This window comes from Akanthomyces muscarius, chromosome 6 (genome assembly GCF_028009165.1).
Source record: "Akanthomyces muscarius strain Ve6 chromosome 6, whole genome shotgun sequence".
NCBI lineage: Eukaryota > Fungi > Ascomycota > Sordariomycetes > Hypocreales > Cordycipitaceae > Akanthomyces > Akanthomyces muscarius.
Genome location: NC_079246.1, coordinates 644,752 through 670,192, shown reverse-complemented (window position 1 = coordinate 670,192; position 25,441 = coordinate 644,752). Strand labels below are relative to the sequence as shown.

General features: G+C 52.9%; 10 protein-coding genes across 10 annotated transcripts; 5 read left to right on the top strand and 5 right to left on the bottom strand.

Moving 5' to 3' along the window:
* Positions 1 to 766: 766 nt before the first annotated feature.
* On the bottom strand, positions 767 to 3,532 carry LMH87_000241 (uncharacterized protein; the record flags this gene model as incomplete). Its single annotated transcript, XM_056198115.1, has 3 exons — positions 767 to 1,245; positions 1,309 to 1,549; positions 1,625 to 3,532. 3 exons carry the CDS (start codon positions 3,530 to 3,532, stop codon positions 767 to 769), a joined length of 2,628 nt encoding a protein of 875 aa, XP_056055095.1.
* An 826-nt stretch (positions 3,533 to 4,358) lies between these two features.
* On the bottom strand, positions 4,359 to 4,811 carry LMH87_000240 (uncharacterized protein; the record flags this gene model as incomplete). Its single annotated transcript, XM_056198114.1, has 1 exon — positions 4,359 to 4,811. One exon carries the CDS (start codon positions 4,809 to 4,811, stop codon positions 4,359 to 4,361), a length of 453 nt encoding a protein of 150 aa, XP_056055094.1.
* Positions 4,812 to 6,537: 1,726 nt separating this feature from the next.
* LMH87_000239 (uncharacterized protein) lies at positions 6,538 to 8,214 on the bottom strand (the record flags this gene model as incomplete). The annotated part of the gene is made up of 4 exons (XM_056198113.1): positions 6,538 to 6,638; positions 6,703 to 7,669; positions 7,729 to 7,920; positions 7,975 to 8,214. The coding sequence occupies 4 exons, from the start codon at positions 8,212 to 8,214 to the stop codon at positions 6,538 to 6,540; spliced, it is 1,500 nt and encodes a 499-aa protein (XP_056055093.1).
* Positions 8,215 to 9,776: 1,562 nt separating this feature from the next.
* On the top strand, positions 9,777 to 10,861 carry LMH87_000238 (uncharacterized protein; the record flags this gene model as incomplete). Its single annotated transcript, XM_056198112.1, has 2 exons — positions 9,777 to 10,109; positions 10,172 to 10,861. 2 exons carry the CDS (start codon positions 9,777 to 9,779, stop codon positions 10,859 to 10,861), a joined length of 1,023 nt encoding a protein of 340 aa, XP_056055092.1.
* A 144-nt stretch (positions 10,862 to 11,005) lies between these two features.
* On the bottom strand, positions 11,006 to 11,809 carry LMH87_000237 (uncharacterized protein; the record flags this gene model as incomplete). The annotated part of the gene is made up of 3 exons (XM_056198111.1): positions 11,006 to 11,604; positions 11,655 to 11,684; positions 11,734 to 11,809. The coding sequence occupies 3 exons, from the start codon at positions 11,807 to 11,809 to the stop codon at positions 11,006 to 11,008; spliced, it is 705 nt and encodes a 234-aa protein (XP_056055091.1).
* A 347-nt stretch (positions 11,810 to 12,156) lies between these two features.
* Positions 12,157 to 13,642, top strand: LMH87_000236 (uncharacterized protein; the record flags this gene model as incomplete). The annotated part of the gene is made up of 4 exons (XM_056198109.1): positions 12,157 to 12,196; positions 12,268 to 13,388; positions 13,445 to 13,531; positions 13,586 to 13,642. 4 exons carry the CDS (start codon positions 12,157 to 12,159, stop codon positions 13,640 to 13,642), a joined length of 1,305 nt encoding a protein of 434 aa, XP_056055090.1.
* Positions 13,643 to 15,464: 1,822 nt separating this feature from the next.
* Positions 15,465 to 16,034, top strand: LMH87_000235 (uncharacterized protein; the record flags this gene model as incomplete). The annotated part of the gene is made up of 1 exon (XM_056198108.1): positions 15,465 to 16,034. One exon carries the CDS (start codon positions 15,465 to 15,467, stop codon positions 16,032 to 16,034), a length of 570 nt encoding a protein of 189 aa, XP_056055089.1.
* A 938-nt stretch (positions 16,035 to 16,972) lies between these two features.
* On the bottom strand, positions 16,973 to 18,442 carry LMH87_000234 (uncharacterized protein; the record flags this gene model as incomplete). The annotated part of the gene is made up of 9 exons (XM_056198107.1): positions 16,973 to 17,006; positions 17,061 to 17,480; positions 17,555 to 17,695; positions 17,752 to 17,789; positions 17,843 to 17,886; positions 17,939 to 18,088; positions 18,146 to 18,254; positions 18,310 to 18,348; positions 18,407 to 18,442. The coding sequence occupies 9 exons, from the start codon at positions 18,440 to 18,442 to the stop codon at positions 16,973 to 16,975; spliced, it is 1,011 nt and encodes a 336-aa protein (XP_056055088.1).
* Positions 18,443 to 18,910: 468 nt separating this feature from the next.
* On the top strand, positions 18,911 to 20,186 carry LMH87_000233 (uncharacterized protein; the record flags this gene model as incomplete). The annotated part of the gene is made up of 2 exons (XM_056198106.1): positions 18,911 to 19,796; positions 19,864 to 20,186. The coding sequence occupies 2 exons, from the start codon at positions 18,911 to 18,913 to the stop codon at positions 20,184 to 20,186; spliced, it is 1,209 nt and encodes a 402-aa protein (XP_056055087.1).
* A 2,261-nt stretch (positions 20,187 to 22,447) lies between these two features.
* On the top strand, positions 22,448 to 23,514 carry LMH87_000232 (uncharacterized protein; the record flags this gene model as incomplete). Its single annotated transcript, XM_056198105.1, has 3 exons — positions 22,448 to 22,632; positions 22,692 to 22,779; positions 22,846 to 23,514. The coding sequence occupies 3 exons, from the start codon at positions 22,448 to 22,450 to the stop codon at positions 23,512 to 23,514; spliced, it is 942 nt and encodes a 313-aa protein (XP_056055086.1).
* Positions 23,515 to 25,441: the final 1,927 nt, after the last annotated feature.

Here is a 25,441-nt window from a genome sequence, read left to right as displayed (position 1 = left end):
CTTAAAACTAAACTAAGGCACTCCCTTGTACTCCACTTTTGGCAGAGCACTAATTTTAATCATGCAATAGAAACCGATACCCCGTGATACGTATGCCGTTGTGGTGCACAGGCTCACTCCAGTGACAATCCTAGGTGCCGGCTCCAAACAGGTGAGCTGGACACTGATCATTTGTTGCGAATAATTAGATCCATGCAATTCAAGTTCGAATCATCCAAATGGACTCGCTCTTCGGCGAATGAACCGCAAGAACCTTTGAGGCTAGCAGTGGCGAGTGGGGGCTTGACAGCTGCATGTGTAGGGTAGGTGCGTAGACCAGTTGCGAGTTTCTTCAGCTGCTTCGTTCGGGGCGCATACTTTTCTCGCAATGAAGAACAGAGTGTAAACCCTTTAGCTACGTATATGTGGTCTCAAGTTAAAATTGATAGCTGAATTACTCTTTCGGCTGAGGTGCTGGAATTGCGCCAAAGCTTCCCCACTAAATTGTCGCCTCCCGATGGCCTTGCACTTTTAAACTACTACCCTGCACGTGCATACTCTTTCTCCTCTTCCACAGCAATAATATTTCCAAAATATGAAATTTTTGAAACATGATCTTTTTTTCAGGTCTATTTGAGCTTGTACCTATAAAAGCGGGCGCCATGGCTGGGTTAATCTAATACATGTGCCGCGATGAAGAGCATGTTATCCCGGCTATATATATTTGAAGAGGTACAATACTGGTCGCTTTACTGGAAGGATGGTTTTTGAAGGCACCCCAGGACTGTCAAGCCTTTGGATTTCCAAAGAGGTTGCTCGAGCTGAGACCGCTGAATGGCGCGGGGGCTTTTGCGGATGACTCTGGCGTTCGCGATGGGGATCCGTTCGGTGGCTGGGCAAATCCTGCGTTACCAAACAGGCCGCCTCGTAGTGGGCCCGGGGTTGTGCCTGACGTGGTAGCAGAGGAAAAGAACGAAGGGGAGGCACCAGGTGACGCAGCTGGATTCTTGTTGGTGGGCGCGGCGCTTAAACCGCCAAAAAGTGGTGGAACAGGACTCTGGCCGTTAGCAGCACCCTTTGTGGCCGAAGATGGCTTAGCACCGAAGATGGAACTTGCAGGAGCTGGTGTGTCCTTCCCTCCGGGGGCGTTGAGACTCTGGAAGAGCGCAGTGGTTTTTGCCCATGCCTCATTCGCGCTTGGCGTGGAGTTGCTTCCGGCGACAGCTGGTGTCTTCTGTGCTGCTGTTGGCTCTTTGTTCTTCTGAGCTGTAAAAGGGAAAAAGCCCAGTTAGCCTGGAAAGCTGCAAAGAGATGGGGTGTTGTACTCACAGATTAGAGTCCTGGGCTTGTATCGATTGCAATACTTGAGTGCTTCCTTCAACTTGGCAGTTTCTTTCTTCAAGTCTTCCCTACGCGCCTTGACATGATCCGATTCTTTTGCAAGTTCCTTCACTCGGTCATCGCTCATCTCGCTCACGCTCGTCGGTGTGAAGATGTGCTGTATGCGCCGAACCAGGCAGCTCTCTACAGCAAGATTTATGATGTTGTCCGTAAAAGTTCTGCGTGACAACTATTCTCCGTCAATACTGCAGCTCTCTCTCGTCTCTTTGACGAATTTCTTTTTGTGTGAAATGATTATGCTTACCTCGTAGTACGTCTCCATCGCGTCGAGGACATCGCCCGGCGCAAACTCGCCTTGGTTGTTGCGACCACTGCGCTCGGATAACAGCTTTTGCAAGTTCTTCTCGCTCAGTGTGACGTCTCTTTGGTCGCCGAAGCTGCCGCTTTCCCTGTCCGTGTTAATGGTATAAATGGGAAGCAGATCCCCAAGCTGCTTTCTCTGTCGCGCGGCAGATTTGGCTCCATTCAGCGTGATAAATTCGCGATCCACTGGCAAAGCATAGGCCTCACGGTAGGGCAGGATAAACTCCTCCAGCTTCTCCTTCAGGAGCTGCTCGTGCTCTTCAAAAAAGCTGTCTACAATAGTGCGCAGGATGGCGTCCGTGGTGCGATCGGTGTCCGCCGGGCCGATGAGAAACTCCATGGCCCTCTCCACAAAGAGCCGGGCACTCGTGGTGACCATTGCAATGTGATGCTGGGCAATCTCTTCCCACTTTTGAGACTGTCTCTGAAACAAGCGAAGAGCGAGATTGTCGTTCGTGGAACCGGGGAACTCCAAGCCGCGCGTCTTGGCCGCTTCCTTGTTTAGCTCGTCACTCAAGCTTTCAAAAGTGCACCTTTCTGGGTCAGCGAAAGGGTAAGGGTTTGCCGCGAGAAATTCTTCCAGATATTTGGGTAGGCTGGACAAATCGGCGTTGAACTGCCAACCTTCGACAACCTTTCGCTCTGCGCCCTTTGTCCGCAATGTGTAGTCAAACACGACGCTAAAGTTTCGAAGCTGGGCTCGAAGCTTGTACTGGTCTGGAGAGCGGCGAAAAAATGCTTCGTGGTACCGGCCTTCCACAGCTTCCTTGGCTAGCTGCTGAAACGCGTCTGCCTTTTTGTAGAGGAAGTTGCGTATGTCTCCAACCTCCGAGCGCGCGGTGCCCAATCGATCAAGCTCCTCCTCTCGCTCGGCAAGCTTGTTTTTCATCTCTTGCATAATGGCGGGGATGCTGCGACGCAAATGATCAAATTGAATCTTGCTGAGCCTGACACGAAGCGCATTGACCCCTCGGTCGGTGCGAGGGATCACTGCCCAGCTTGATTCCTCGAAGAATCTGGCTTCGGCCGCATCGCGAGCCGCAAAATCATGCGGCTCATTACGCGTGTCTCGGTTGCGCATGACATGCCAGCCTAAGTCTAGCTTGAAGTCACTCTGCTGGTTTGACGCCAGTTGAATATAAGGCTTCCGGATTTCGTCAGATCCTGACTTGTCTGGTTTGGTAATGATTCCGATTGTGCGCTTTCCTGAGTCGTCGAACGCCTTGACTCGTCCCAAAGTCACTTGGTTATGGTAGTCATATTCTGCCGCAATCACCAGCATGATGATGCTGCTTTTCTGCCGCAGATAATTGTTCACTAGATTATCGACCGTTTTGATATCTTCGCTGGTTTGCTCTGCTGAAGAGGCTGAGAATACACCCGGGAGATCCACCAATTGTAAAGGGTACATTGACGGTCCTTCAATACTCAGCCTGAGTATGTCCTTGGTGAAGCCCTGGCCAGAGCCTGCAAACCCCATTTCTTCTTTCGCCTTCTGAATGATTTCAGGCAAGTCGCTTTCCTGGAAGCCATCGTAGCTGAGCGACTTGGACTCCCTGCCGTCTGCGAATTTCACGCTCGCACTGATGCGTGTCTCCGTAGCAGGTTTAAGCTCCAGCTCTGTCGCGAAGCGCGTGCACAAGCCAATATCGGTAGGAAACCTGATATGGGATATGGCCTCCAAGACGGAAGATTTGCCTGCTTTCTGACCACCAAACACGACAATTTGCGGCAAGTCGACAATGCTGTCAACACCGATGCGGGACAGCTCCTTGGTGAGGTCGTGAAGCTGCTGAGCTTCAGGGGAATTGAGCTCCTGAAGTGCATCTGAATCGAGAGAGACTGCCATACTGGATAAAAGGTAGGAAGTGAAGGACAGGTAGTGTTGAAAGGTTGAGTGTACAGACTATGCCGAAGATGTGTTGATGCCGTCTTTATAAAGAAAAAGGGGCACAGCGGCACGACTGATGGGAGATGCTGTGAACTATTAATAGACAGCACCCTGTTTCAAGTCTAATGCAGGCGACCAAAAGCGGACGTCTCCTGCATACCAGGTCGCCAGCCACCACCAACAACACCAGGCTATTGCTTGTTGCCGGTGACGAGAACGTTGCTCTACGCCAGCGTGCAGTAATTCTCGTCTTAGACGTGTGGCTAACAAGATACTGATTATCATTGATGCGAGTCCAAATGCGCACTAATTCACAGCTTCGTGCTGTACTTGCAGCCGAAGCTATTGCATGAAATCGTCGAGGAAATAAGCGCCGAGGCTGCATACCCACCCGCCGTCGGAGCCTCGTTGCTGGTGATGCGACCGTCGCAAGAGGGGGCGCGCAGCTGAAAACACTATGGTTAGGCCTGGGGAGCTGCAAGTGACAAGTTATGGAGGCCAGTTGATTCCTGAATTTAAGAGTCCTACTTTCTCGGCCATCCCGAAATTGCTAGAGCGAGTACATTGCAATTGAACTCTACAGAGCTGTGACGTGTAGGTGCAGTACCTTTGGAGTGGTGCTTTGTTGTCTTGTTGAGTTTATGACATTGGTGCACCCATTATCGATAGTGAAAAGTTGTGCGGCTAGGGATATTGGGGAATATAATAGAATGAACGGGCAGATACAGTCTGAGCGAGGTGAAATCTAGATCTAGAAGCGAAAGCCTCAACCTTTTGTAAACCGCTATCCCGTAAAGTTGCATTCAAGACTCAGCTCCTTGACACCTCTTCCTGTCTTGTCACGCACTTCACGGCTGGCTCCATGGTCTAACAGAGTCCAATGAGCGAGAGAGTTTCCTCTCATGATGGCGTGCATCAGGGGAGATAATCCCGTGGGGTCTTGATCCAAAGCGTCGACATCTGCGCCTGCATTCAAGAGAAAGTACAAAGACCCAAGCTCATTGTGACGAACGGCAAGTGAAAGAATTGATGTTCCCTCTTCTGTAAATTGATTGGCATCCGCGCCGTGGTCGAGAAGCTTTTGCACGGACCCGGAGCAACCCGAGCGAACGGCGCATTGTAGCGCTGTCTCGCCGTTGTCGTCTACAGCATTGATGTTGTCCGTTTCGTGCTTGAGTATCATCTCGACAAGTTCACGGCCGTCTAGTAGAGCTGAAGCCAGAATAAGTGGTGTCATACCACCGGGTCCCCGTTCTGAAAGATCTACCCCTGCCTGAATGAGCCGTGCTAAACAATGGAAAGATCTGTCAAGGATAGCTCTTTCGATGAGACAGAAAGATCTTCTAACGTCGGCACCGGAGTTGATGAGTATATCCAGTAGCTCAGCACTGTCACTACGGAATTGCGATATTGCATGAGCCAATGCTGAGGTGCCGTGTATATCGCAACAATTGACCTCAACGCCTTGAGAGATGAGAAAGCGCACTAAGCGCACACGATCCTGATTTACCCTGCTCTTTAGAACATGTATGAGAAGTGGATCAAGCTGGCCCACAAGTGAATTCGCAGTGAGTCCTGTGTACTTAAAGAATAGCCGCATCAACCCTACTGTAGCACGGCTGCAAATCCGCGCCAGCAATATCCGCCCGTTGTGACTGTCCCATGGTGGGAAGAAGCCAGCCCGAAGGAGATATTCAAGTGCTTCATATTGGCAGTTGACCAAGGCTGCATAGACTGGCAGCGTCTGTATCGTATAATGAACGCCACTGGAGAGATCTACACCTCGAGTTGCGAATTGCTGTAGCAGACCGAGAGATCCCGCCCCAGCTGCCTCACCAGGCGCACTTGAAAAGTAATTGGTGGACACATTGTAGGGATTGATACCGCAATCAAGCATCTTCCGGATGATCTCAATGGCCTTGTCCCCCAACCGGCAAGCGACATGCAAGGGAGAATTAAATTCGGTGCCCAGCGACATGTCACAACCAGCCGAGCTCAATAGTTTGGCAATGCTGACGTGTCCGGCGATGAGTGAGCACATGAAAGCGGTCTGGTCCTCGAAGTTTTGCGAATTCTTTGGGGCGCCATGTCTTAGCGACAGAATGACCGCAGGTTTGTTCCCTGCGCTTGCAGCCATCCTGAGAGCGGCACCCAAGTACCAGCCCCTACGGCTGCTGTCAGTTTTCCGGTCCTTGGGAATATACCGGACCCATTTTCTCAAGGTGCTCGTGCGCGCAAGGTCGTGTGACGCCTGGAAGATTGCCACCTCATGGTCGCGTTCGGCAAGCCTCGCAGTATCGATTTCCCGTCTGTACAAGTATGCTTCAAGATGGCCGTGCACTTGGCGACATGTTGCCACAAGGGCAGCCAGATCACGACGTGTTTCGCAATGTTTGGAAATTTTCAAGACAATCTCTGCTGGACACTTCATCATGTTGTCGAGGGGGGGGCGCTCAATAGCTGCGCAGAGAAGCAGAGCAATGTTGTTTAAAGTAGTGAAAGGGGCCGAGTGCTGAGTGAGTTTCTTGTTGAACTCGGCTTGTTTCTTGGTATACTTGCCAATTTGTGAAGATGTGCTGGAGCAGCAAGACCAGAGAAACTTTGGGAGAAAACGCAGAGCATAATCTGGTCAAAATCAGACTTTGTTCTTGGTATAGTTGTGAGCGGTTCAATGGATGCTCGTGCCGAAAGAAGAAGGCAAGAAGAAGAATTGGGATAAGAAGAAGATGTGGAAAGCTAAAAATGCGGAGGGAGAGGAAGAAGGTAAGAACAGAACACAAAAAGAATGAGAGGGAGCAAATAAGCTCGGGTTGGCAGAGGAGCGTTTGCGGTAGAGAGAGCAGCTAATTCACGTACGAGGCCTCGTTTGGCAAAATATGGAATTAGCGTTCAATTCATTTCGCATAGGTCTGCATCATTATGGCACTAAAATTACAATGATTCTCATAGATCAAGGGTCGGGACTACGCCTGCGGCCCGCACTGGGCGGCCTGCATCGCTATCTCGACGTCGCGACGCCGGAACCCTGGAGACTGGCCCAGACAGGTCGTGTTTAGCATGAGGCCTAACAAAGACAGTTTAATCAGTATTGTGAGTTATCGGCGCTTGTTTCCGTGTGTGTTTCTCACCTCTTAAGAATAAAGGAACATTTATATCGCCGTGGGACTCCTTCTCCGGCTTCATCCGCAGGCTGACGCCCCTTTCTAATAAATAGAGCTCCAGGTCCTGCATGTCGAACCAGTCACCCTCGAAGCGATCTTGTATATTCGCCGGCACGCTCGACGGGTCCATCGGAACGGTCCATTCGTTCCTGCGCTCCGAGTACGTCGAGCACTGATCGGCCGTGTTGGCCCACGGCAGCGAGAGCGGCGGCGCGCCGACCGCGGCCCTCGACGACGACGACGATGACGTCGACACGCTCGTCGCCAGCACGGGCGAGTAGTGCGTGCCGGCGCCGCCGATGCTGAAAAAGGGCATGCCTGGCTTGGCGGGCCGCTCGTCGCCGGCAATCTGCGCGCGGCAGAGGCGCGTCTGGAAGAGGTGGGAAAAGTACGACAGCAGCTTGTCGCGGTTCATGAGCTGCAGAGGGAGGCCAAAGTGGCGGTGGAGGCGCGTCGTCGAGAGCGTGGGGTCTGCGAGGGCGAGGTAGCCGTAGTAGACGGCCGAGGTCGCGAGCATGTCCATGAAGGCGGCGACCGGCATGCTGGTGTTCATGTCGGGGTAGGGCTTGTTGCCGAAGATGTTCTTGATGCTGGTGGGCTTGTTGGGCATCGCGGGCGGGATCGAGGATGGCACGAGAGCCATGCTGTGCTGGATACTCGGTTCGGCGGCCGGTTCGTGCTCCATGGACCCGGTGCCGGTTTCGCGGACGAGTGTGAGGCATGTGGCTAGGGCATCGCGCAGACGGCTGGTGAGGTCGCTCTGGCAGGAGAGAATATTGGAGCCGATGAGCTCCTCGCTAAAAGAGAGCACCACGGAGCTCATGTTCTCTATGGCGCCTTCTAGCTGCCGTACTCTCTCTTCGAGATAGGCTGTCTGTGATATCTTTCGCTGTCGGTATGCGCGCTGCGCTTCGCGAATCTGCTTTCGGCGACGCTGGGAACAAGTTAGACGAAAGTAGAACCCTCGCTGAGCATTGCGCAGCATCATCGTACCTCGCCTGGGCCTTCATTGTCGCCAGCATCTGTTTTTCTTTTTGTGCCTGCAGCCTTTCCCAGCGCAGGCGCCTTCTTCTTGGTCTTTGCGGGCTTGTCGTTGTCAGGGGATTCTGGGTCAATGGCCCGCCGCTCGGGATAATCGGCGTTGTCGTCGTCAACGTAGACTGTGCCTGCGCTGCTGGATGGCGACTGCGTCGAGTTCTTAGCCGGAGTCAATTGATGGAGAGGGAACTGTGTATGTACCGGATCATTAAAAGTGTAATTGGTGTTTGAGCCGGGGTAGAAGGATGACGAGAGCAGCCGCTCAATGTCAATAGACTCGCTAGGCCGGGAATCGCGCCGGATATGCAGCTGCAACGGTGTGGCTGTCGTATGCTGGGCCAGCTGAGCTTGCTGAACTTGCTGAGCTTGCTGAGATTGCTGGGCCAGTTGCGCCCGTCGCTGGCGGGAAGCCGCACTATTGTTGCTCGAGGATTCGGCCATGTCAGTCGTGTATATCGGTAGTGTCTGCAAGCTGCACACAACAGCGTGATAATTTCTCTCTTCTTTGTTTCGAAACTTGGTAAAGTCCAATAAAGCAGTATTTTGACTTGTGATTTTCTGTTGAGGATGCGACATGCATGTGAGACGGGGAAAGCATTCAGCCCATCTATATTAGCGTCCCGATCGGAGAAGCGGAGCAGCCTCGGTCCAGCCGTTGCGGACAACAGTTGCGCCGTTGGCGTTGATCTGTGGGGGGCCCATGACGAAAGTTTGGCCGCCTGAAAGCCCTGAGCGGCCTGAGAGTCCCAAGAGGCAGGGTGCGGTGTTTGGCGGAGGTTTGGCGGGTATTTGGCGAGTCAATCTACGGCATGATGGGTTTAGAGTTTCGGCTGCTCCATTGTGAGCTGTCGTTTGTTGGACTTGAAAGTCCGTGACGCGTCACATGTGTCCGTAAAGAGGCACTTGTTGCGTAATGGAGAGGAGAGATACCCAAATACTAGCATCAAATGAGGCTGCAGAAATGTCCTTTGAGTCCAGAATTTGACACAGTGCTAATTTCCAGAACGGTGTACCGTCCTTGCCCCTCTGCTCACAAAGCGAGACTTCTCGGGATACATGCTGTCCGACCGCAGAGGAGACTTAAGAGTGGCATATTGTTCAACTGCTCGACTTCCTACATTTATAGAAAAAAAAACAAAAGCTACGAATCCGAGCAAACGAGCCAGTGTCTACGTACGCATGCACGCATGTCACCCAGGTCCAATTAAATCGATGCACCCTCGACATCGGCACGTACCTAGGCAGGATATTTAGATGGTTGCCGCGCCCTCCTGCACTAACCGTAGGTAGTTATCCTTGGCTGGCACGTCGTCCAACCTAGTCAGCCCTATGGCCAGTATGCATGTCTGAAAGCAGGGTAGTAATATATCGTTTCCATCCAATTCAACATACTGCAAGATGCCGCAATCTTATGAATGCCTTACCTGGAGCCAAGCCGACAATTCCTAGAAGAACCGGCCGGTTCTGAATAGATCGGACCCATCAGTTACAAGATTGAAATTCAAGCAAGTGACAATGTCGAAACAAAACAAACCACAGCCGTCGCCATCGCATCTGTGGCTGGTGACAGCGGTACAAGCCCCATCTGTGAGGCTGTGCGCCTTGGAAACAGGGAAGCTTGCATCAAAGGGATTCAAGTTGCATGGCTCCAGATGAAACCGCAGTGCAACCAACTGACAGGGTGCACAGCCTTCAAAACCCTCCACCTCTAGCGACCCTTGCAACTCTTTGAGGCAGGTTTTGCACCCAGGGTGCCAGGCACTGCCAGGGCAGCGAAGCCCCGTTGCAGAGCCTTTCTAACCCGCGTGCCCGCTACCTAGCAAAGTAGTGCCAGCGCACTTGACCTGTTTGGCATGGTGCACCGGCACCTGCTGTTGCCGTCCCTCGTTGATGTACACAATTGTTTTTTGTTTGCTTCACCCCTTTCTCGTCTTCACAATCTCCCAGAACATTTTCGCTTTCCGCCACATCCAGCCGTCTGGCGTCACACCATCTCGTGCAGCATGTCTGATACCAAGACCGACTCGGCTGCTGTGCCACCCGCTGTAGCTCCCGCTGCAGCTCCCGTACAAGACACAGCTGCGGCCCCGCCACCGCAGACCGATGCCCCTCCGAGGGCGACGCCTCCGACGAGCATCGACATCGACAAGCCAACGGACTTTGATGGCCAGATTGCGACAAACGATGAGATACCCTCGGATGCCACGATCGCCAAGGTTGCCGACTATATACTGCTCGACAAACATGGCAAGTCGCATACCTTCAGGAGCCTCTACAACAGCCGTAACGGTGCCCGACGAGTCCTGGTAATATTCATCCGCCACTTTTTCTGCGGTGTGAGTCTCACCTAACGCGCGCTTATCCATCGAATCTAAACTTTCGATGCTAACTTGTTTAGAACTGCCAAGAATACATACGCACCCTCGCTGAGTCGATCTCCAGCGAAGCTCTCCTCGGACTCCCCGTCAGCACCTCGATCGTCGTTATCGGTTGCGGCGACCCAAAGCTAATCGACATGTACGTCGAGGCGACCAACTGCCCATATTCTCTGTACACCGACCCAAAGAGTGCTCTCTTCGATGCTTTTGGCATGGTCAAGACTCTTGCTCTTGGCGAGAAGCCCGCGTACATAAAGATGGGCTTCCTCAAGGGCGTATTTACCGGCATGGGGCAAGCTTTAAAGCAGCTGCCGCGCGGCCTGACGCTGAAATCAGGCGACCAGCGCCAGGTCGGCGGCGAATTCTTGTTTGAGCCCCTCGATCTGGTGACGCCAATCACAACGCCCACGGACGGCCAAGGTGGCCCCGCCATCATGGACGCTTTTGACCATCAGCCCTCTCAGAGCGATGACAACAGCCAGTGCGAGGTGAAGAAGATTACTTGGTGCCACCGCATGCGCAGCACACGCGACCACGCCGAAATCCCGGAAATCATGGACCTGCTCGGCCTCGACGGCCACGGCCAGCCCATCAAGGATACTGCGCTGTGGGAAAAGACCATACAGACCAGAAAGGGTACAGGTCTGTCCATGGCAAGCAAGATGAACGAATTGACTGCCGCGCAACAGGCAGAGGCAAACAAGGCATAGTATGCTGCAGGATATCCATACATCTTAAAAAAATAGCGTAGCGCATACATTCTGGTTTCTTGCTTTTAAGCTTGCTTTTTTATTAATATTAATGAACAACGATTCCCCATTCTACATGGCGGCTGCCGACGAGTGTGGCTCAGACTACTGGGCCCAGCTGTCGTCCTCGGTGCTGTAGATGATTTCTTGAATTGGCATCTTGTTGTCGACAATCTCCCTGCCGTTGACGAGGTCGTTCTCATCTGCACGCTTGTATCCATCTTCGAGATTCGTCACAATACCCGCCTTGACATGGCGGGGTGCCAGTCTCTCCCTCGCCCGATTGAAATCGACCTCCACAAACCAGAGCTCGTCAAAGAGCGCCGCAGCATCGCGCCAGACATCGGCAGTCAGCGCCAAATAGTTGCCCTCTACAACAACGATGCGCTGCGTAGGAGCAATGACAATGTCATCCTCCTTGGGGTCCTTGACGGCGTGGTCGAAGGACGGTGCTCTGATTTCCTTGTCCAGGGGAGCATTGCGCAGCTTCGTAACCAAGTCTAGAAACTTGGATGCGTCAAAGGTGAACGACGCGCCGCGGCGAGCATGATATAAAGTGGCGTCCGCCTGTGCCGACAGATAGCTCCTCGGGTAGTGAAAGCCATCCATGGGTAGAAAAGCCGCTGGGGCAAGAGAGCTAGTGTTTTGCTTTGCTGCTAGCTCATTGAGACGAGCTGTGATGACTTTTGAAAAGGTTGTTTTACCTCATAATTCTGTTAGTCTGATAGCCGCAGAGCCGCAATACGTCACATACCTGAGCCGGGGATGCCAGCGATACCGATCACTGCGAGTACCGGTTAGAGTGGTTGACAAGATCTGACGCTGCAACTTACAAACACGCTTATCCGCGGGCGTTTCTTGGTATTTTCGCCATACTTTTTCAACGAGTCTTTGCACTTGTTCTTCCATCCTAAATGCTGAAAGATTGCAGGGTTGTTTGCTGGAATCAAGTTGTACAAGCGAAGCCAGCTGCCCCGCGGATTTGAGCCCCACGCGCTTGAGCTGCACTGACAATAGCCGCAGCAGAAGCCGAGCAAATCAGGCAAATTAGAATTGCAAGCAGGCTTTTATAAACCAGTATCACTAATTGGGTTACAGGACTTTCCCGCTTTCTTCATAATCTACAGCGGTGCACACCCCACACGTCATATCGGTAGCATTTGTGCCAGGCGGGGTAAATTTTCGGCCGCGATTTGCTGCGGGAACCATTTTTTCTTTTCACGCAAGAAGCGCCGACATCACAAGACCAAGTAAAGATGGCCGCGCAAGCAGAGGAGGCTCTCAAGGAGCTCAAAGGTATGACCTACATCTGATTGATGGAACTAGACGCGCAGCAGAACGCATACGCTAACCCAGGATCCGGACAGTGGCGGATGACAAGGCCAACGGCAAGCCTGGCGCTCACGACGAAGACGACGGCGACGACTCCGAGGATGAGCCTGCCAACGGCGCCGACGCAGGCACCGGCGCCGCCAAAAAGAAGAAGAAGAGAAAGCCCAGAAAGAAGAAGAAGAACCCCACGAGCCAGACTGAGCCGCCGACGGTCAAGCTGAGCCTGCTGTTCCCCAACGGGAGCTACCCCAAGGGCGAGGAGGTTGAATACAAGGACGACAACCGCTACCGAACGACCGACGAGGAGAAGCGCCACCTGGACAACCTCAACAGCGACTTCATCACCGACTATCGCGAAGCGGCCGAGATTCACCGCCAGGTGCGGCAGTACGCGCAAAAGTCGATCAAGCCTGGCCAGACGCTGACGGAGATTGCCGAGGGCATCGAGAACAGCGTACGGGCGCTGACGGGCCACGACGGCCTCGTCGAGGGTGACCCGATGGTGGCAGGCATGGGCTTTCCATGCGGACTGAGCCTGAACCACTGCGCGGCGCACTACACGCCCAACGCGGGCAACAAGATGGTGCTGCAGCAGGCGGACGTGATGAAGGTGGACTTTGGCGTGCACGTCAACGGGCGCATCGTCGACTCGGCGTTTACCATGTCCTTTGAGGACAAGTACGACAACCTGCTGGCGGCCGTCAAGGCGGCGACCAACGCGGGCATCAAGGAAGCGGGCATCGACGCGCGCGTGGGCGAGATTGGCGCCATCATCCAGGAGACGATGGAGAGCTACGAGGTCGAGATTGACGGCACGACGTACCCGGTCAAGAGCATCCGCAACCTGACGGGGCACAACATCCTGCCGTACAGCATCCACGGCACCAAGTCGGTGCCGATTGTCAAGAGCAACGACCAGACCAAGATGGAGGAGGGCGACGTCTTTGCGATTGAGACATTTGGCAGCACGGGCAACGGCTACGTGCGCGACGACGGCGAGGTGTCGCACTACGCCAAGAATGCCGACGCCGGGCACGTGGACCTGCGCCTGAGCTCGGCCAAGACGCTGCTGACCGCCATCAACAAGAGTTTCGGCACGCTGCCGTTTTGCAGACGCTATCTGGACCGCATGGGCCACGACAAGTATCTTTTGGGAGTGAGTTTTACGTCTTGCGGGTTGAGGATTGGAAATTGGAGCTAATGGTGCAATAGCTGAACCACCTGGTTGGAGCCGGTGTTGTCGAGGCGTACCCGCCGCTGGTTGATAAGAAGGGCTCCTACACGGCCCAGTTTGAGCATGTGAGTAAACCAAAGGTACACATTTCGATGGCAGCTTTGCTAATTGTTTTACAGACTATTCTGATTAGACCGACCGTCAAGGAGGTCATCAGCCGTGGCGAGGACTACTAGCTGGCATGTAAAGATGCGAGGTTAGATGGCAACTTAAATGAAAGAAAAAAAACAAAGCACTCAACTTGATGGTTAAAAAAATGAACAAGACCTTTTATTTACTGACTGTGTGGAAATGGTTGGCGGCACAAAGCCGACGAGCCTGACAAGGGTCGACGAAATATTGAACATGTCTACTACTTGATGATTGACGCTCTTAAGATGAGCCTAAGTACAACAACGTTAGCTTGAAGATGGTTCAAGATCAATCTTGGGCAGACATGACGGCTGCTGACAACGTAGTGCGGAGACATGTGGCTGAAGAAATACGACATTAGCAGATGTGATGACATCAAAGTGATAACCTGCAGCCCGCCCTGTGTAATTGATTAGACAACACAATGACAACGCAATGATGGACTCTGAGCGATATTCATTCGCCGTAGCATGCATGACCCTGGGTTGCGTCGGCATGCGCTGTACCGCTAACGTCGAGGGCTGCTGCCAAGTCTCGGCTTATCAGATGGACGGTGCATGAGCGGGCTGGGCTGCTGCTCTTGTGCGGTGGCTCGGCTTGCTCGATTTGGCTGGCTGCAACATGTTGCACCATGTTGCCTTCTTTGTTACAACGTTTCCTTCTTTGGTTCCTCCCTCACATGGCCAGCTAACGAAGAGTTGAAGTTGTTCGTGTTCGATTTGGCCATCCAAACATATTTATTTATACTTATTTAAGCATTACATTGTAGTGGCCGCAAAATCGCACACCAAGATCAGAATCCACTGTATTAGCTTCGATGTCGAGGCAAGCAGAGTAATACCGCGTCAGAAGTGCCATAATAATAAGCGGCTCACTCATATCCCGCCGTCTCAGCGTCCGCTTGTCCGGGGGTGGCCCGTGAGTGGCAATACTGTTGCTTTTCCGCCGAGGAAGAGGGATTTGCATTCTCTAGCGTCGATCCAGCTTCCCCGTGGGCAAAAAGGGCAAGAAAAACCAAGAAAAAACAAGACTTGACCAAGATGATCTCCGAGCACATTTGCGGGCATTCCGGGGCACGGTTTTCCTGCTGGCAGTTGTCTCATTGGTGTCTGGGCCTTGGACGGCTCCGGGTCATTCTCGAGGCCTATGAGACACTAGTCCGCATCGGGACAGCTTCCAAGGCAACGCAGCCAATGAGGTCTTGCCGATGCATATTTTATGGAGCCTCTATCAGGGTTTTCCTCTTTCTAGAGGCGTCTCCGACCGCACGCAACCACTAAAAACGAGAGCCTGCTCGGGCCGCTGGCAAAGCCGCTACAAGAGCCACTAGAAGCCGCTGAGCACATGCGCAGGAAGAAAAAATTTGGCCCTGTTTGCGCCACCCAGAAAACGCCGCTCCCCTGAAAAACCCGCATCCGAAGTCGTCGGTATTTTTCCCACTCTGACTCCTCCCTCTTTTTAAAAGTACCTCTGCCCCGGACCACACACAACCGTTTTGTACCCGTCAGCCCCCTTCATCACCCATCGACACGACCGGACGAATTATAGACTGTTGCTTTTTAATACTTTTTCTTAATATCTTCCCTTCTTCTTTGTCATTAGCGGGAGAAAGGAAAAGAAAACGCAAACGACGCATCTCATTTCTACACGATAGTCCACTCGGAACCGCTCGCGTGCGAATTTTCAAACGAAGGCGACCCAGGAAAAAGCGCCGAATAGGAAGAAAAGCCAGCATTGTCCATTCCTGAGGCAATCCATCCTTTTCTTGCCATATCTTTTCTTTAGCGACACCTCCGCACCTCACAGTCATCCTTGACTCCTTTCCGACACGACACACGTCGCCACACACACTTCCGCACCTACAACATGAAGGTCTTTTCCAACGCCGTGACCTTCAACTACTCCTGGGACGAGGTCTCGTCGGCCAACTGGCAAAAGTACGGCCCCTGGAACAACAAATCGGAGCACGTCATCGCCGTCGACACGCTCTCGCGGCGCGTCGACCCCGCGACCGGCATCCTGCGCACCGAGCGCCTCATCGCCTGCCGCCAATCGGCGCCCGACTGGATGAAGTCGCTCATGGGCAGCAAGATGGACGAGAGCTTCGTCTACGAGGCCAGCTACGTCGACCCGGCCACCAAGACCGTCACCATGGTCAGCCAGAACCTGACCTGGAGCAACCTCGTCAGTGTCCAGGAGGAGGTTGTCTACCGCCCGCTCGGCGACCACCAGACCCAATTCACCCAGACGGCCAACATCACCGCCCTCTGCGGCGGCTGGCAGCGCATCAAGAACTCCATCGAGGACACGCTCGTGAACCGCTTCAAGGAGAACGCCGTCAAGGGCCGCGAGGGCTTCGAGCGCGTCCTGGAGATGAGCCGCATCGTGTTTGCCGAGGAGCGCGAAAAGGCCCTCCGCGAGAAGCTGGCCCTGTAAATCGGCTCGCTTCGATAAAGCACGCTCTCAAGCCGATGGCAGCCGATCCAGCCAGTCGACGACCTTGAAGAAATTCGCCGCACCACCCACTGCATATTCGACTTCGCGATTTTCTCCCACCTCACACTCAAGCCTCTTTTTTTGTTCATCCATTCAGCATGACTCCCAACTTTTGATTATTCGATTCATAGCTTGGCGCAAAGGCGGGAGTCTTTTTTCTCTTTTGCTCTCTTTTTCACACCGCATATACATTTTCTGGCATGGCGTTTTGTTGGCTTCATTCTCATTTCAATAGATGATAGAAAAAGTTATATTTGGTTGGCAGCACTCCTCTAGACGCCTCTAGAGTCGGAGAGCTTTTATGGTTTTATAATTTTTATATATATACGGCATCCTGCGGGTGGACGTTGCAGGCTGCTTCGGGGGGATGCAAGGTGGCAATGGGACCTTAGATGGCTCTGCCAGGTCTTGTACAGATAGATATGGATGCAATCCTACTCTTATGACCCAATTATCTCTCCAGGTGCTTGTGAATGCTCAATTTGATTGCGAATTGCTACATTTTCGTGCCTTGCATCTTAATTGTGGAAAGTGGAAATGTCTTTACTAATTTTGTTAATGTTTGTTCTCACGCGGAGTCCATTTCGTCGAATTGTGTTTAGTGAACCGCCGTCATCACTGATTCGTTGTATGCTTTTTGCTTGGGACGGGCTGGCAGGATATACTAGGTGGGCTGTGATGATGCAAACTGTCACAGACGGCTTATATAAATCGCCTGCATTAGAGGAAAAGCAAGTGAGAAAGACGCTGGTATTCATATCTCGCTAACACGGCACTAGAAACATCAATTTTGGACTCCCTCAGTTCGATTCCGAATATGACAAATACACCTGGGCAAGTAGGAGTGCCCGAGTTGAAGAAAAAGCAGAACATCCCGCTCAAGATAGTGGTTTCCTGCCGCGAACAGTGTAACTAGCTCAACATCAGCCGCGAATCCGGACAGCAAAAAAACACGCTCTCACTTACAATGGCCAGTAGGCATGGACATCACGGTTCCGTATGTCGTCGCGCAGCTGGCTCAGGTACACGGTAATCTCCTCCTCGGACTGGCCCAGCGCCTTTTGGAACAGCCGCATCACCATGCCCTCGAGGTTGTTGAGCAGGTTCTTTTGCTCCCAGCCGCCGAGCAGCCGCAGGCGCGCGTCCTTGGCCCACGGCCCGCACGGCAGCTTGAAAACCTCCTCGACGACGTCCTCGAAGCCGGCGTGCTCAAACTGCGCCCGCCACCGTACCGGGTCGTCGACGGGCGTGCCGTACTTGCTGCACGAGTCCTGCAGCATCGCGGAGAAGCGCTGGAAGGCGCTGTCGTTGGCGACGGTGCCGTCGTCGCAGTGCAAAACGCCGGTGACGCAGTGGAACTCTGCCCAGCCTCCGGGCTTGAGATGCCTGAAGACGGAGGGGAATTTTGGTCAGTTTTTACTCCCGCCAAAGATGTGTGTGTGTGGGGGGGGGATGCGAACTTGTAGCTTTGCTCGATTAGACGAGGGAAATCTCGGATCGAGAGAATGAGATCGCGTGCGAATATAAAGTCGGCCGTCTCATCCTTCCAAGTCCAGTCTTCTTCAATGTCGTCAATCTCGAAAGAACAGTTTGGAGGCACGCTATGGGGCGTATCAGTCAGCCTGGGTCGTTGCGAAAAGCGATTCGGACCACGTACAAATCAGGCTGTGTTACTGCTTTGTCGACCCCGACCACCTGGTTCTTGCTTCAGCATCTGCGTCAACTCATATAGTGCCAGCTATGCTCACTATCGCGCTCGGAAACATGTCCGCCACATCAATACACCATGCACCTGTTGTCTGTTGTAAGCACGCCGGCATTCAGAAAAGAATTTCCGCAAATACCTGTGCCACACCCCAGATCCAGAATCCTTTGCGGATTGTACTTGTCGTCAATGGGAGAGAGAAAATGGTGCTTCTCTAATAAAGCAAAATACTTGATGTGGCAGACGTCCAGCCGCTCGAGCTCCTGCGCGTCCATCGGAAAGCCATATTCTGCAGAAAGATCTAAGTACCGTCGCCATTTGTATCTCTGCATCAAGAAAGACGTACCTTTTTTGCCATACACGGCATACGTCCGCCTGCCTTCTCCCACTTCTCCAAGCAGGATCTCCGTGTCTATCGACGTCAACGAGGACGCCGACGAACCGAGATCGCTCACCTAAACATGATTAAAACTCTGATGGTGCACCCTCCAAGTGTAGATAAAGCTATACCTCACTACGATTATCGAAAGAGTCTATCGACGAATCATCCTACACATCTTGGTCAACAACCACAGGCAGTGATTCGTAGTGCGCCAACGTTGCTCACCTCGGTGGCAGCGATGGGGTCTGGACGGCTCTCCATGGTATCGATGGTACGTCCGAAAATGTAACCAAAAACCAGACAGAAACGGATGATTTGGTTACACGGAAGGGAGACTGGCCCTTTTCTTTCTTTTTTTGTTGGGTCACGGCTGGCACCCCTGCTTGCCACGCCCGGGATGGAAGAGTACCCCTCATCCGACCCATGGCGCCGCCTCTTCCCGACCGTTACACGTCAGTTTCTTATGATGACAAAATATGCAAAGGACTCGTCACTTCTCATCACAACAAAACGCGAGCTGAAAATTTTATCAGATCAATAACTAGAGGCGGTGAAGATGCTCCCCCGCTTTCGTCTGTTCAAGGATAAAGAGAAAGCAAAAGCAAAAAAAAAAAGGAAAAAAAGAAAACCGCTCAAAGTCGAAGTCGTTCGATATAATAGATTAGCAGACATGACCGAAACAATCGCTTCCGGTGAAACATTATCCTGTACTACGTACAACTATACGAAATGAACAGTATAGTTGCAGCCAAGGCCCTTGAAGAGGCCAGAGCTCTCGTAGCAGAGCTCGAGTCCTACGATGGCTCTGTCGAGCAGCAGCACGCACTGCTGAACCGCGCCTCGACCGTTCGCGCCGCCATGGAGGGGCCGTACGAGATGGCGACGCGATGGCTCGAGAACATGAGCATCGGCGCCGCGATGAACCTCGTCGTCCGCACCGGCGCCCTCGAAAAGGTTCCCTCGCACGGAAGCGTCTCCGCCGCCACGCTCGCAGCCGCATGCGACGTGGACCAGAGCGTCATCACCCGAGCCATGCGCATCCTCATTGTCAACGGCATCTTTGCCGAGACAAGCCGCGACGACGAGTACGCGCACAATCCGCTCTCGGCCGCCTTTGACCCCCGCCACGGCCTGGGCGGCTTCGTCGGGGTCTGCGTGGACATTATGCAGGCCTGGATCGGCTTGCCGCAGTACTGCAAGGCGCATGGGCCGCGGGAGCTGTTTGACCCGAGAAAGACGCCCTTTGCGTTTACGGCGGGCATGGAGGGCAAGACGTACTACGAGGTGCTGGACGTGGACCCGCCGCGGCGCGAGCTCTGGAACATTACGATGCAGAGCATGGCGAGCAACTTCCCGGTCCTGGGCATGTTTCCGTTCAAGGAGCACTTGGCTGCGAGTGACGGAGACGTGTCGGCCGAGCGGCCTGCCATTGTTGATGTTGGTGGCGGGAGAGGACAGGCTCTGCTGCAGATATTGGGCGATGGCGATGGAGCGGCGTTAAACGGTCGTCTCGTGCTGCAGGATTTGGCCACGGTCATTGACACTTTAAAACCAGATGATGTGCCTGGAATCGAGACCTTGGTGTACGATATCTTTACGCCGCAGCCAGTACAGGGTAAGTGACTCTCGAAAAGATGGAAAAGTCGCAACCTCGAGGACTGGCGCTAACTGCCGTTGTACAGGCGCCCGTATATACCTGATGCGCCGCCTCCTTCACGACTTTTACGACCCGGAAACGATTGAGATATTGCGAAACACGGCTTCGGCAATGGCGCAAGACTCACGTCTTGTCATCTGCGACATGATCGTGCCGGACCTTGTACAGGTGAATGGGCGGATGACGCTGTACTGGCTCGACTTTTCGCTCCTGACCATTGGCGGCAAAGAGAGATCCAAGGCCGAGTTTGAGAATGTTTGTGATCAGGCTGGTCTGGAGATTGTCAAGATTTATCCATCGCTTGGTGATAATACGGCCATGCTGGAGACGAGATTGAAACGCCAATAGAGTTGGCCGCTCATCTCGGACTTGCTGATATGCCGAACTTGCTGGTATTCTAGATATACCAGTATAGCAAAGGATAAACAAATTCACAAAACGGATCAAGTATATATACTCTAACGCTTTGGTGCCGCTACGTCATCCACCCACTGGTGTCCGCTCCAGACGGCAAGTATGCCATTTTGCGCCTGACAAAGAGCTGTTGGATGCCAACGTCGTTTCGTGGCTATGATACGCAAAACCGCAAAACCTCTTAGCTCCAACTGGCTTTTCCCACATGGATGACCAGATTACCAAGTATGAGATACTACTGGAAATTTTCGGAATGTTGCTTGGCTTTCGCGCTGCCAGTGTTTTACGAGCTAGAGCCGGGACAACCCATTGAGTTACATTCCCTGTGCCATTGTACGACACGACTTACATCCTCCGTTAGGATCCACTCATGATAGGCTAAGAGAACCGATATGTCGCCGGAATAGGTACGGCAGTCCGTTCACGGTAGAACGCAGAGTGTCCGCAACGCGACAGCGGGAGATGAGCAGGCCCCGCCGTGCATCGTGCATCGAATCTCAAAATTAGGCTGCGTGCATTGCTACATCATCCCTCACCCTAGCCTGCAGTATTTGGTGCTTTGAACGATGGAAGGATTGTGAAGCCGGCATTGCTGGCAGCCCGTGCTGGTCATGGTTGGCCGAGTCGGGAATCGCGCATCGCTGTCTACCATGCGGTGTGGTCCGTGTAAGCAGCGCACAGGACAAGTACCATCCAGTGACGTCGAATCCTCATATCCGACCCCGCGATGGGATGGCTTTGAGCAAGACGCCATCGTTTGCACGATTCTGTTGCTTGGCAGATATTCCTAGCAAATTTTCCGAGTAGACGAGGGTGGCATTGGCTTGGCCGATGACGTAGAGTAGTGAGGGGAGAAAGCAGAATCGAGAGCCCCATGGGGTTCCAGCAGGAGATGTCAGATTCGGGCCTTTAGCATCACCTTGGCCGAGGGTGTTGGTGTGTCGTAGCGGCATTGATCCACGGGGCGGCGTGCGTGCCTAGTCTGCCCTGTAGGATCAGAAGGATCGAGGAGGGGATCGGCACATGGTCTGCGGCGCGGCCCCTGGCTTCCCAGCAGCACCATTTTCGACCGGGTTGTCAGATTTTGGTAGCACATTGTCGAGAAGGTTGTTAGCTAAAGAAACATGCCTGAATGAAGAGTGCAACGCGGGGCGGAGAAGCCGGGAAAGACTTGTGGTTGGAATTGTCCACCAAAAGCTGACCTGCAACCCGAGCTGGTCTTGTTGTCTCGGGCTTTGAGCTTCATCCTTGGGCGATAGGGCCCCATTGTGTGCTGCCATCCGAATGCCTTTTTTTTTTTTTTTCGAGAAGAAGGAAGAGCATCATTCTCAGAGCTCCAATCCCGCACCTACTGTTCTTGCTGTGATAATACTAAGTCCGGCATATGCAGGACGTAACCGGATTATCAGGCACACAGCGTGGCACTAACATGGGCTCCCATGACGCACAATGCGGCGACTGCCTCTTTCGCATACGAAAGCGCAAAGGTCGACCCAACGTGCTAGCAGTCCTCTTGCATATGCATCACACAGTAGTATTGGAAGGATGAAGGTTAGTGACGAGTCTAGCCTAGGTCGTCTTGCCCGGAAATTTTCGCGGCCGGCATTGTATTCGTCGACTGCGAGTACAGACGCCTTTGCTGAGCCCTACGATCGACTTGGCGATTTCCAAGCCAGTTTCTGAGTGACAGAACTGTGTTCTATTGTTAGCAAGAACAATTTTATTTTTGACCTGCGGAGGCATAATATGCACTGCCTGGGCTTAGCTTACAGTGGCGGTTTTGGGTGAACAGCCCCTCTGCTTATTAGTCCACCTTGGCTGGCGCGGGCTGAATCCTAGCTAGGAAGCCACCCGGTTTCTGCTTGGTCGAAGAAGCTCGGTTCACCTTTTTTGCTGGTGGCTGCAAGGTTGCATTAAAGCCTGGAGATTATGACAGGGCCACCGGGACTGGGGTTGACTAGGCTTGCAGGAGCATGGGATGGACCGTAAGCATATTGTGGCGACCGATGCTGGGGTGTTTGAACCCAGTTGTTTCTTGTAGTTGCAACTGGATAGTTGAGGACTGGGAAGTAATTCGGCGGATGCTGAAATATATAAGGAGACGCAGCCCAACCATCAGGGTCATCTCGAAAGAAGCCTATCAAGCTCAGTCTTATACGTCCCTGCCAAAAAAGGAACGTATTAAAGTCTTCAATATGCGTCTCACTGCTGCCGCACTCCTCTCCGCTGTGGCGGTCTCTGCCCACCCCAATCCCGGCGACAAGCTCACCAAGCCTCCCGTGCACCCCAACCTCGACTACCTCGAGGCTGGCTTGGAGAAGTACCTCCCCGAGACCAGCTACACTCTGCACGAGTGGAACAATGGATACATCCCTGAAGGGTGAGTTGTCAGAGCTATGGTACGTCTCGTTGTGCATGTAGCTAATGTCACGGGCTTAGATGCAAGAAGGTTGTGACCGGCGGTGTTGACTCTGGCACTCACTTCAACCCTGCCGACATCCAGACCTTTGACGTCAAGTACGCCGATGTAAGTTGACCATGCAGCCCGTGCCCCCATCCCCATACGCGGCAAAGTGACTTACACAAAGTGCAGTGCGGCGACCCCTGGGTCTTCTGCCACCACCGCAACTCCAACGCCTCCATCGACACCATGGCTCGCCAGTTTGGCAAGCTGCCGATCCAGATGCGCCAGTGGGTGCGCCACGTCATCGACCTTCCCGACAAGGGCCGTCACGCGTACGAGTACGACGGCACCGTGACCTTCTTCGCCGCCGGCGAGAACATGATGACCGTCATCGCCCACGAGACGAGCCACTCGCTCGACCTCAGCGGCGCGTACCCGGACAAGTCGCTGTCCAACTCGGACCGCTGGTGGAACGAGTACGACCAGGACTCGCACGTGCCCGACCCCTACAGCGCCAGCAACGCCATCGAGGACGTCGCGCAAAACACCGTCGTCGCCATCCACGACAGCAACGTCCCCGGCGGCTACCCCAGCGTCGAGCCCAACTGGAGCGGCATCGTCCACCAGCTGCACCTCGTCGAGGCCGAGGCCCGCGAGGCCGGCGAGGGCAACTCGATCCTGATCCCCGGCCACAACAAGCAGTGCACCCACCGCATGCCCGCCAGCAAGCCCGTGCCAATCAACGGCAGCGGCAAGCGTCGCGGTGCGGCGCCGGATGTCAGCCTCAAGTCGGACGTCAAGGTCATTGATACGTCGGACCGCAAGCAGAAGCACTCTGGCTGCACCATGACTTGGTAAAAGTGTACACGTTGAACATGAGTCATGACGTAAGTGTGATGGACATATATATAGGTTAAGCAAAATATACAAACAATTGCGAGAAAATGATGCTCTTGCGCTCGCAGAATAGTTTTACCAACTGGGTCAATTTTCATTGCTGTTGTAAGGATGCACTCCAAGGGCATCTAAGAGTCTACACTACCCCCAACACCAGAGACAGCCGTCCAACTGGCAGCGCCTTTCCCCATCCGCCTGCTTTGAAATGGCGCAGTAGTTGTTCGAGCCTGAAGTGAGAACTTTTTCAAGCAAAAGCGGTACAGCGCTTCCCTGGGGTCGTAGTGAATAAGATATAAGAATACGGTTTACTTCCAACTGTACAATAAATACCATGATGTAAGACGTATAGTCAATACGGAAAGACGGCCCATAGAAAAGTCGGTTTTAGTGAAATCAGCTTTTTGACTAAAAAAGACTATGTTTATACACATCTTTGGTGTAGGTCTGTTTCGGTTGGTGGCGTGGTTCACCCAGCCTTGAGTACCAGCGCCTGAATTCCACTGTAAATCCTGCAGGCTGGCTGGCGAGATAGAGCACTTACAGCTTGCAATGCTTTGCCAAGCTACATGAATTTTGGCAAACCAAATTTCGGTTTTCCAAGACTTCATAGTTATGTTTGTCTCTGTAGAGAAATAAGCCACGCCTAGTATTACGTCGACTTAACATGTGCATTTGTAGATATTGAAGGCTATATTGGCGGTCACTGGGTACGGCGGGCAAGCCCGCCCTCTGATTGGTCCAGATGCTAATTGACCCTCCTCCGCCCGGCCAGCAAACACTCATTACTTACAACTAGAATTCGACAACATCAGAAGCACTCATTAATCATTCCATCAGGGTTATTATCAACCTGTCACCGACACTCAAAGTCTCTATCAAAAAGTGGACCACAAGATTCCGCTCTGCGCCGCCGACTGATACCTGCCAAGTAGCCTAATAGGAGATCTTTAGACTAGTCCTGGATTCTCTATTCGGTGAACATTGATTAGCAACGCAATATGTCGCTCTTGTCCTTTCTTGTATTTATAGCGCAAGGTAATGCTATTCGCTCCCACGTCTCGTCTTATATACTGACATGTGATGTTTAAGGTGCCTCTTTACGAAAAGGCTTCTCCATGATCACCAGAAGATGATGCCGACCTCGTTGCACTGCTTGTCCGCCTTCTACGAGATATAGAGGACTGCCCTTGTGAGTTGTCTGCTTTATACTGCACCGAAACCTCCACCAAATAACTGTATTGGCCTTCCCTAAGCTACTATATCGACCGCACTAGGACTAGGAATTGCTGCAAGGTGGGAAGACGCGTACGATTATGTCAATCCATACGGCGACAGACGTGGCGGTGTTTTCCAAGGTGTATGGACATTCGATCTAGACACTGAATTACTTTATCTGGCAAAAGAGGACACCGTTCAAGTAGCACCCCTCAGGCTCGCACGCCAGGGCTCGCTGACTCTTGAGGACTTTCAAACACTACCGCCATCTCCGGGGACCTATTCAAAAGACTGCGCCCTGTCAGGGCCTTATTGGGAGCCCAAGATAAACCCAACCCCAGAGAGAAGAGCATTCTCGGGGCGAATTCTCCGTGACTTTGGTCACGCATGGCGGCATGTTCTGAGGAGAACGATGAACTCGACAACCTTTATGAAACTGGCATATGCGACCGTTTGGATCTCAACATCGGAGTTCACCATTAGGGAGCGTTTGGGATTTGAACATATCACAAGAGGTGGACCATATGTCTATATAATAGACCTTCCGCGCTGCGAAACACCCGACGAACATTTGTTTCAAGTCGGAGCATGTTGGATTGTACTCGCACAGGATATTAAGCAGGGCCTTGAGATGATACGGCGTCATTGGAAGAGAAATGGAGAGCTGCATGGT